Here is a 9,869-nt window from a genome sequence, read left to right as displayed (position 1 = left end):
CCAGAAAACTCAAGTGTAGCCACATAAATTTTTTGTAAAAATTGTATAACATCATGAATGACTTCCCAAGTTCCAGATGTTAACAAACAGTTAGGATCGGTACAATGAGAATTAGCAACTTCAGTTATAGGCATTCTATATTTATAACAACATCTTAAGAACAAATAAGTATAATTCCACCTAGTAACTATTTCTTCAGGCATGAGTCTTGGTTTTAGTCCATAGTGTACACATTTTTCCTTAAATGCATTTAATCTAGCACTTCTATTATTTCCTTGAATTACACCAACAACTCTCCTAATTAAAGTAATTTCATCTCTAAATAATTCAAGGCCACTCTTCACAATCAAGTTATAAATATGACATGCACATCTAACATGAAATATTTCAGGAATTGGTGGGTGTAGATGCAATTTTAATATTGTAATAGCAGCAGTGTTGTTAGAAGCATTATCAAATGACATACACAAAACTTTTTCTGCAAGATTATAAAATATAGCAACTTCATGTATAGTATTACTTATAAATGCACCAGTATGACTTTGATCTTCATCATATTTAAAAGCAATAATACGTTTTTGCATACAAAAATTATCATCTATCCAATGGCATGTAACAGTCAAATAATCATTTCCATTCACAGCACGACCAATATTAGAAGTAAGAGAAACTTTACAAGGAAGACTTGCGAACAAATAACGTATATATGTCTTATATTGTCCAAAAAGCCTAAAGATATCAGCTCTACAAGTACTTCTAGGAATACCTTTAAACATAAAGTTATAATTCTTTGAATATAAGTAACAAGATACGGTGAAGAAGCAAAACTAAAAGGTAAACAACCTAAAACAATCATTTTAGCTAAGTCTTCCCGATCTTTCTTAATCGTATTTCCCAAATAACCCACCAGTACTCGGGTTAAGTCTTTGTTGTCCAGATAACTCATCTACTCCCCATTCAAGAGGGTGTTTCTCTTTCACATGCCTACGAAGTTGACCCGTTCCCCCTCCTTTACCAGGCTCATGTTTATAATGTTCACTACAAATTTTACATTTTGCATATTTTTTATGATCTTCTAGTCTTTCAAAAAACATCCAACACTTACTTCTTAATCGTCGATTCTTCTTAATAGGGAGAGGAGGCCTACTTGTTGCACCTGCACCCCTAACATTTTGAGTTTGACTAGCATTACCAGGTGTAGGTAGTGGTGTGTCAAGATTATCGGGTGATTGAATATCATCTAACAAAGCATCTAAATCATCATCTACACCATAATTTTCTTGCATTCGCTCTTAATCTACATTTAAATTTTCAGGTGAACTTTCAGAAATATATGTAAAGCTACTAGAAGAACCAACACCACCTCTTGTTCTTTTTGAAGTTTTCTTACTACCACCTCTAGTGCACGATTTTTTGGCCGTTCTAAGTAAATCCATTATATAAATTAAAGTAAGAAATTAAATTACGAAATTAAATTAAGAAATTCAAGTAAGAAATTAAATTAAGAAACTAAATTAAGAAACTAATTAATAAAATAAGTGTACACCAAATAAGAGAAAGAGATGGAACGAGTGTACCGGGATTCCTTATGCCGCACTAATTTTGAATTTTTGATATCAAAATTCAAACTTCAATTGATAGACCGAAACTTGATAGTTGATAATACTTGAATACTTGATAATTGATACCACACTTCACTTGAATAATTGATATTTGATAATAATAATTTTGTAATGGCTAAACTAAATAATTGATGAAACTTGAAATAATAAATAATTGAGAATTTGAGATTTGAGAATTTAAGAACTATAATATCAAGAGAGAATTGAGAGTTTGATACTTGAGAGAGAATTAGATTTGTAAAAGAGTGAATTTGTGAGAAAAAATGAAGAAGAAGAGGGGCTATTTATAGATTTTGGGGTGGGAGGGCTATATTATTAATGGGGGGGGGCGAAATTGGCCATTTCTGCAATTTCTGGCCGTTCCCCAACAGTCATTTCTGAATTTGACCATTGGGAACGGTCCAATTTAATTAAAAAAAAAATTCAAATGGAAACCGGGCTACTAGCGGGCTGCAGCCCGTGTTCAGCCCGTTAAGGAAATTCGGGTTTAACGGGTTCGGGGCACCGTTAGTCTAAACGTGAACGTACGCAACCCGGCCCTCGTCCCAACCCATCCCAACGTGAACAGTAGCGGGTTGACCCGGGCTGACCCGGGTTGAAGCGGGCTGAAAATGGGTCAGCCCGGCCCGATTAACACCAATAATAAGAACTAGATCCATGTAATTAGCAATGTGCCTTCTCTCCTGTCTAGGCAATAAACACTTGTTGACAAATTCAAACAAGACCTTGTGCTCATGCCTCATTTCACTTTTCTGCACAACCCTGGCTTCATTCACCTCTTCTGAATCACAAAACCTCCCGGTGATTGCAAGAGCAGTAGGGAGGGAGTCCAGGCAGGGCCACTTTTGCCTTGTAAAGTCATCAAACCCATCAGAGGGTATGTCCAGGATCTCTCCCAGTTTCTTTGCATCAAACTGCACTTGGACTCCTTTTACCAGGCTACTAACAATGCCATCCTTAATCGTATCATTGACCATAAATTCAATTAGCTTATTTCTGGCTAGCCTACCATCCACCTGAAGGACCATGTCCTTCCTTCCCTGAGCAGCTAAAGCATCCACCAATCTCATCATTCCTGGTTCCACCAGGTCTTTCAGTAGTCTACCCTTTAAAATCTTTCTTTTGCCAAACATGACAAGCTTATCCTGTTCCTTCTCAGAGTCATTTTCTTCTTCTTCTTCTCCACTCCAGTCATCATCTTCAAAAAAATTTGATTGTTTGTTTTTCACTGTAGATCTTGTCCTCTTGGCTAGTGTAGGTTTAACAGCCTCAGACACAGAGGAAGACTTCTTGGAGGAGGTCTTGGGCTTTTTAGGCTTAGGGATAGGAACCTCCACTAATGTACCCCTCTTGATGGACCAGTTCCATCTCCTCTTCCTCAACAGCCTCTGAGGATTCTGCAATCTTTCCCTTTCCTTTATCTATTTTCTTTTTCTTACTCTCTTTTAAAGCCCTTTATAGATCAGCTTCACTCTGTTCACCCTACTTCTTGTGGCTCTACCCCTGGCAGTGAAGAGTCAGTAGGTGTTGGGGATGAAGCCTTTCTTTTCTTGGAAGGCTTAGGAATATTGTGGGATTTTGTTATGTGAGTTCTGCATTTCTTTGCGTCATAGCTTGCCCCAAACTTTTTCAGTAGGTCTGCTAGGGTCTCTTCAGCAGATGAAACAGGTTCATCTCTCTTTGTGCTCAGATAAACCAACCCCTCAGCAACTTCCCCAGAACCACTTCCCCCTGACTTCATGCCACTCTCTTCTACCCTTTCTTGTGCAACCCCACAGATAGCAAGAACTGCTCCCTCCCCATTTTCCCTCTCATTACCACATGCACCCTCTCTCTCTTTTTCTTTTTCAGAATTCTTTTTACCTCCACTCCTTTGTGACCCTAGTACTTCTATATCCTTAACAGATCCAACCAGAATAAACCTAGATTCTAGATTCTCAGACACAGAAGAAATTGCCTTAGATGGAGATTCTTGAGTCTTTCAGAGTCAGAAGACCCAGGTCCTTCCCCCTCAGTAGCGGATTGATATGATTCAGAATCAGAGTTGGAGCTGAATTTTTGGACCTAGCTTGCCTTCAACTTTTCATTTAATTTCTTCCTCAGAGCCTCAGACGCTAAAGTCTTTCGAGCAAGCATTTCACCCTACGCAATCTATGTTTTGGCGATGTACTGGGTGAAGGAGGTATGGATGAATTTGAGGGAGATGGTGGTAGAGGAGTTCCAGTATCGTCTTGTGGGTTAGTCATGATCGTTGGTTTCTTGAGAGATTTTGGGAATTAAAGTTTTGGAGAAGAGGAAAGTGAAATTTTTTTTTGACGGTTTGAAATTATAAAGATGGCAGGAGAAATGATGTGTATTTAAAGAGAAATACACATTTAATAGGTAACATAAGCCTTTTGCAGTGGTCAAATAGAGGTCTAATCAACCTGAAATTCCATATTTTGAATGATCGGTTTATCTTCCCTAGATTTTAGCGAAATTTTTGGTTTAGAGTTCTAAGCAGACAGAACTTGTTCAATGCTAACAGATAGAATTTTCTAGGAATTTAACAAGTGTAGGACTTCTGCTCATGATTGAATTATTAATCTTTCTAATTGTGCAGAGTATAGAAAATATACCTTAGCTTTCATATGAACCCATACTGATGAACTAGGTTCTTCATTTAGATGTCTCTTGAACATGCCTCAAATGCCATAATAGAGAAAATTTTGTAAGAGATCAGTGAGTCATATAAACACATATCACAGGAGTATACTATTTAAAGTATGAAGCTGAGTAAGAATTAATCTAGATAATTACACAAGTTCAGAATTCATAGCCAAATTGTTTTTTCATTTTTTAATTTTTTTCATTGTACATTCTGAGCTGAACCTATTAGGTGATCTTAATCATCCCTAATTCCAACCTGTTCCTCTCAAAGTTTTCTCTACTCAGTGCTTTAGTGAAGATGTCAGCAATTTGTTTATCAGTAGTACAAAATTCTATAAAGATCAATCCTTTCTCATAGTTATCTCTTAGGAAGTGGGGTCTAACGTCTATGTGCTTAGTCCTCTTATGATGAACATGGTTATTTGTCATACTTATAGTACTAGTGTTATCACAAAATATAGGAATGCAACCAACTTCAATGCCAAAATCTACCAGCTGCTGTTTGATCCATAACAATTGAGCACAACAAGAAGCAACAACAACATATTCAGCCTCAGCAGTGGATTAGGCCACTGAATTTTGCTTTTTAGTGGCCCAAGATACAAGACATGAGCCAAGAAAGTGAGCCATACCTGAGGTGTTTTTCCTATCCACAAGAAAACCTACATAATCAGCATCAACATATCCTACTAGATTGAAATTACTGCCTTTAGGATGCCAAAGACATAGATCAGAGGTGCCTTTCAAATATCTTAGTATCCTCTTGACAGCAGTCAAGTGAGACTCTTTTGGATTGACCTGAAAGCGAGCACAAAGCCCTACACTGAAAACTTTGTCAGGTCTGCTGGCAGTAAGATACAAGAGTGAACCAATCATACCCTATTCAACTTCTGATCAATTGATAAACTAGGTTCATCTATGTCTAATTTAGTGGAAGTTGCAATCGGGGTATCTATTTCCTTTGATTAATCCATTTTAAACTCTTTGATCAGCTCTTTTGCATACTTCTGCTGATGGATCATGGTTCCATTTGGGCTTTGTTTGATCTGTAAGCCTAAGAAAAAGTTAAGCTTACCCATCATACTCATTTCAAACTCACTCCCCATTAATTTGGCAAAATTCTTACTTAGTTTATCAGTGGTGGCCCCAAAGATTATGTCATCAAGATATATTTGTACCACAAGGAGATCCTTATCTTTTTCCTTTACGAATAGGGTACTGTCAATTTTTCCTCTTTTATAGACATGTTCAAGCAGAAATTTGGACAGTCGTTCATACCATGCTCTAGGAGCCTGCTTGAGTCCATAGAGAGCCTTGTCTAATTTGTACACATGCTCAGGACATTCCTTGCTCTCAAACCTTGGAGGTTGTTTCACAAACACTTCTTCTTTCAGATAGCCATTCAGGAAGGCACTTTTGACATCCATCTGATGGAGAGTGAATTCCATGTGTGCAGCAAAGGCTATGAGGTGTCTTATTGCCTCTAGTCTTGCAACTGGAGCAAAAGTCTCATCATAATCTATACCCTCATCTTGGCTATAACCTTGAACCACAAGTCTTGCGTTGTTTCTTGTAACTGTTCCATCTTCATCAAGTTTGTTTCTGAAGACCCATTTTGTACCAATAACTGATCTGTCCTTAGGTCTTGGAACTATATGCCAGACTTGACTTCTCTCGAACTGATTGAGTTCATCTTGCATTGCATTCACCCAATCTGCATCCTGCAAAGCCTCAACAACATTTGTAGGTTCAATAAGAGATAAGAGTTCTTTAATTGTGATCTATTTTTGACTCCAGATGTTGGATCAGTGATTATGTTCTCAATAGGATGATAACTTTGATACTTGTGAGGTTTCACAACCAACTGATGACTGCTAGATGTTTCTCCCATGTTCTATTGCTGAGGAATAAGGTCATGAACAAGTTCTTTTAGGGGATTTGTTTCAATTCCTCTTTGATCAGTTCCCCCTATCAGGTTGCCCTGAATGGAAGGACCTGTTTCATTACCTGTTCCTTCTTTTGGTGCCACTTTAACTTGTACTGAGACTTCAGTCAAATCCTTTACCAATCCAATGGCTTCATCTTCATGTTCCTGTCTCTTAGAAAGAACGTTAGTTTCATCAAACACTACATGTACACTTTTTTCTACACACAAAGTTCTTTTATTGTACACTTTATATGTTTTGCTATGTGAAGAATATCCCAAAAATACTCCGTCGTCACTTCTGGGATCAAACTTACCTAGGGAGTCTTTTTCATTATTGTGCACAAAGCACTTTCATCCAAATGCCCTAAGATTAAGTAACTCATAGGGAGTCTTCTCTATAAGAGGTCTAGTCATGCATCTATTGATAATGTAACATGCAGTGTTTACAGCCTCTACCCAGAAGCTGTGGGGAAGTTTACTAGAAAGAAGCATAGTCCTAGCCATGTCTTCAAGAGTCCTGTTCTTTCTTTCAACTACTCCATTTTGTTGAGGAGTCCTAGAGGTAGAGAGGTTATGATCTATACCATGCTCATCACAGAATTCAGAAAATTTAGCATTTTCAAATTCAGTTCCATGATCAGACCTAATGGATGCAAGTTGATTACCTAGTTGTTTCTAAGTTTTTCTAACAAAAGCAACAAACATGTCAAATGCTTCATCTTTAGATGTTAAAAATAGTACCCAGGTAAATCTAGAATAATCATCGACAAGTACCATTACATATTTCTTTCCACCTCTGCTCATGGTTCTCATTGGACCACAGAGATCCATATGGACCAGTTTCAATATCTTGGTTGTGCTTACCATTTTCTTGCTTTTGAAGGATGATCTTACCTGCTTCCCCCTTGGACAGGCCTCACAAACTTTGTCTTCCTTGAACTTGATGTTAGGTAACCCTATCACCAAGTCCTTAAAGACTAATTTGTTTAGCTGATTCACACTAGCATGACCAAGTCTTTTGTGCCATAGGAGGGGATCATTATCCAACACACTTAGGCAGGTGAGTTCATTTTCTGAAAGAGTAGACAAATCTACAATGTAAATATTGTTAACTCTTTTTCCCTGCAAAACAATCTTGTTAGTGTTAAGGTTAACCACAAAGCATTTAGTAGAGGTGAATGCTACAAGGTTACCTCTGTCACACAGTTTTGACACTGATCAGGCTGTATTTCAAGCCATCTATCAAGTATACATTCTTAATGGAGTGAGAGTCTGTATTACCTACCTTTCCAACCCCAATAATCTCACCTTTCTTCCCATTTTCAAAGGAGACATTACCTCCCTTTAAGTCCTCAAGTGAAAGGAACTGGTTCTTACTTCCAGTCATATGTTTTGAGTAGCCACTGTCCATGTAACATATTTGGCTACTTCCCTTCACTTGGACCTGCAAAAAGAAATCAAGGGTTAGTCTTAGGAACCCAAACTAGTTTGGGTCCCTTTCTATAGGCAAAGGGATAAATCAAATTCCTTTTAACCCACCCAGGCAGCCTATTTTTCTCTTGAACAAAATCTTTGTTCTTTTGACTGGCCTTTTCTTTTGCATTACATTTATTTTTGTAATGGCCAGTCTTGCCATAATGTTTGCAGATTTTGTTCTCAGGGAGAGTGAGGTACTTGCTTTTAGGATCCCACTTTGGTGCTTGAGTCCTATAGCCAAGTTCTCTTTTGTTGTTACTGTGATGTTCTTGTAGCCAGGAAAGTGCATCAGAAGCCTTGTTTCATTTGCAAGTTCTGTCTAGTTCATGTTTTACCTTCCCTAGATCTTCTTTCAAGACTTTTATTTGCTCATCCTTCCTGTACAACTCATCCTTCATTTTTCCTATGTTTTCTTCTAGGGTGAGATGTGCGTGGTCAGCTTTCTTCTTACATGTTCCTAGTTTCAGTTTTAAGTTCTCAGATCTAAGTTCTAGGACACTGGTGTCAAGTTCAAGAACCTGGTTCTTTAACTCAGCATTTTTACTATCACTCTTATTAGCCCTAGACTCTAGATTTTTGCACTTGGCTTTTAGGACACATTCCCTAGACAGATCTTCCTTCTCAGTGTTAATTATCTCAGACTCATCAATGAAGTCTAATAATAGCTCAGACAACCTTTCTTTAGACAGGAATTTAATCTTGTCTTTGAGATGAAGGATACTTACCTCTTGTTTATCATCTGATTCTTCGATGTCCATAAGTGCTTGTTCATCTCCTACTTCATCTTCTGAGTCCTCAACTGATGTTTCTCCCCAAGCAGCAACCATAGCCTATGTTGATCCTTTGTTCCTTTTTGGTTGAACCTGTTCCTTCTTCCTGTTTCTTCATTCCGCCCTTTCCTTCTTCCACTCAATTTCCCATTGAGTATAGTTCTTGATCATGTGGTAAGTCTTACCACATTTGTAGCAACCCTCGTTGGTCTGTTTCTCAGGAACCCTGGGTTTGTTGAAGGTTGTACCTCTTGAAGAACCCTTTCCTCTCATCAGGTACTTTTTAAAATCTCTTGTGATCATTGTCATTTCATCATCCTCCAAATCTGAACCTTCAGCTATTCTGAGAGCCAGACTTCTTTCCTTCTTGGGTGCATCCATTTTCATGGTTTGCCTTCTTAGTTCACAGGCGTGAGGTTTCCAATTAGTTCATCCAGCTTGAGGGTAGCAATATTCTTTGATTCCTGAATAGCAATGATTTTGCTTTCCCAAGTCACTGGTAAAACCCTTGTCAAGATTTTCTCAACCTTGTCTTCTTCAAGGATAATTCTCCCAAGAGATATAAGATCATTTGTTAGTGTTGTGAACCTTGTGTACATCTCCTGGATAGATTCTCCTTCTTTCATACTGAAATTCGCATATTGAGAATCTAGCAGTGTTCCTCTTGATCTCTTTACTTGAGGAGTTCCTTCATGAGCCACTTGTAAAGTGTCCCATATTTCCTTTGCAGTAGTACAACTTTCAATCTTGTTGGACTCGTCTGGACCCAGTCCACACACAAGCCATTTCTTGGCCTTAGCATTCTTCTCCCATTTCTTCAAATCTTCAGCAGTGCAGTCAGCTCTTGTCTTTGGCACATCCATTCCTTCAGCATTCTTCTTTGTAGTTGCCAGAGGACCATCTGTGACTATGTTCCAGAGTTCATAGTCTTCTCCTATGATGTGATCTCTCATCCTGTTCTTCCACCAAGAATAGTACTAACCATTAAAGAGTGGAGGCCTAGCAATGGATTGCCCTTCCCAGTTCCTAGGTGGTGCACTCATTTTGATCTTTTCCTAAAGAGTGAGCTTCTTCAAGGATAACTCGCTCTGATACCAATTGATGTTTTAAGCGTCAATACTACACAAGAGGGGGGGGAGTGATTTGTTTGTGTAGTACCCAATTTTCACTTAACTGAACTATAGAAGAACCTCTTCTAGGTGTTCCAACTACTCAGAAGGTGAAAAAATCACGACCTACTACTCAGTAGGATTTTTTCAAACTTCCACTAAAAAGAGCCAAAACAACATTTACAAAAACTCTTTATAAACCTAAGGATTAACTCTAATCCCGTTGTGACACACAGCCTCAACTGTTGCGACAACTTCAAGTTAGCTATAACTTGAACATTCTAGGTACCTAATACAATTGCTTCTATGAAAGCTG

General features: G+C 38.2%; 1 protein-coding gene across 1 annotated transcript; it reads right to left on the bottom strand.

The window, feature by feature from the left end:
• Window positions 1-8,842: 8,842 nt before the first annotated feature.
• LOC138868740 (uncharacterized) lies at window positions 8,843-9,397 on the bottom strand. The gene has a single exon (XM_070146307.1). The coding sequence runs from the start codon at window positions 9,395-9,397 to the stop codon at window positions 8,843-8,845; it is 555 nt and encodes a 184-aa protein (XP_070002408.1).
• Window positions 9,398-9,869: the final 472 nt, after the last annotated feature.

This window comes from Nicotiana sylvestris, chromosome 5 (genome assembly GCF_000393655.2).
Source record: "Nicotiana sylvestris chromosome 5, ASM39365v2, whole genome shotgun sequence".
NCBI classification, from domain to species: domain Eukaryota; kingdom Viridiplantae; phylum Streptophyta; class Magnoliopsida; order Solanales; family Solanaceae; genus Nicotiana; species Nicotiana sylvestris.
The sequence above is the reverse complement of the archived record's forward strand: the minus strand, read 5'-3'. Positions and strand labels throughout refer to the sequence as shown.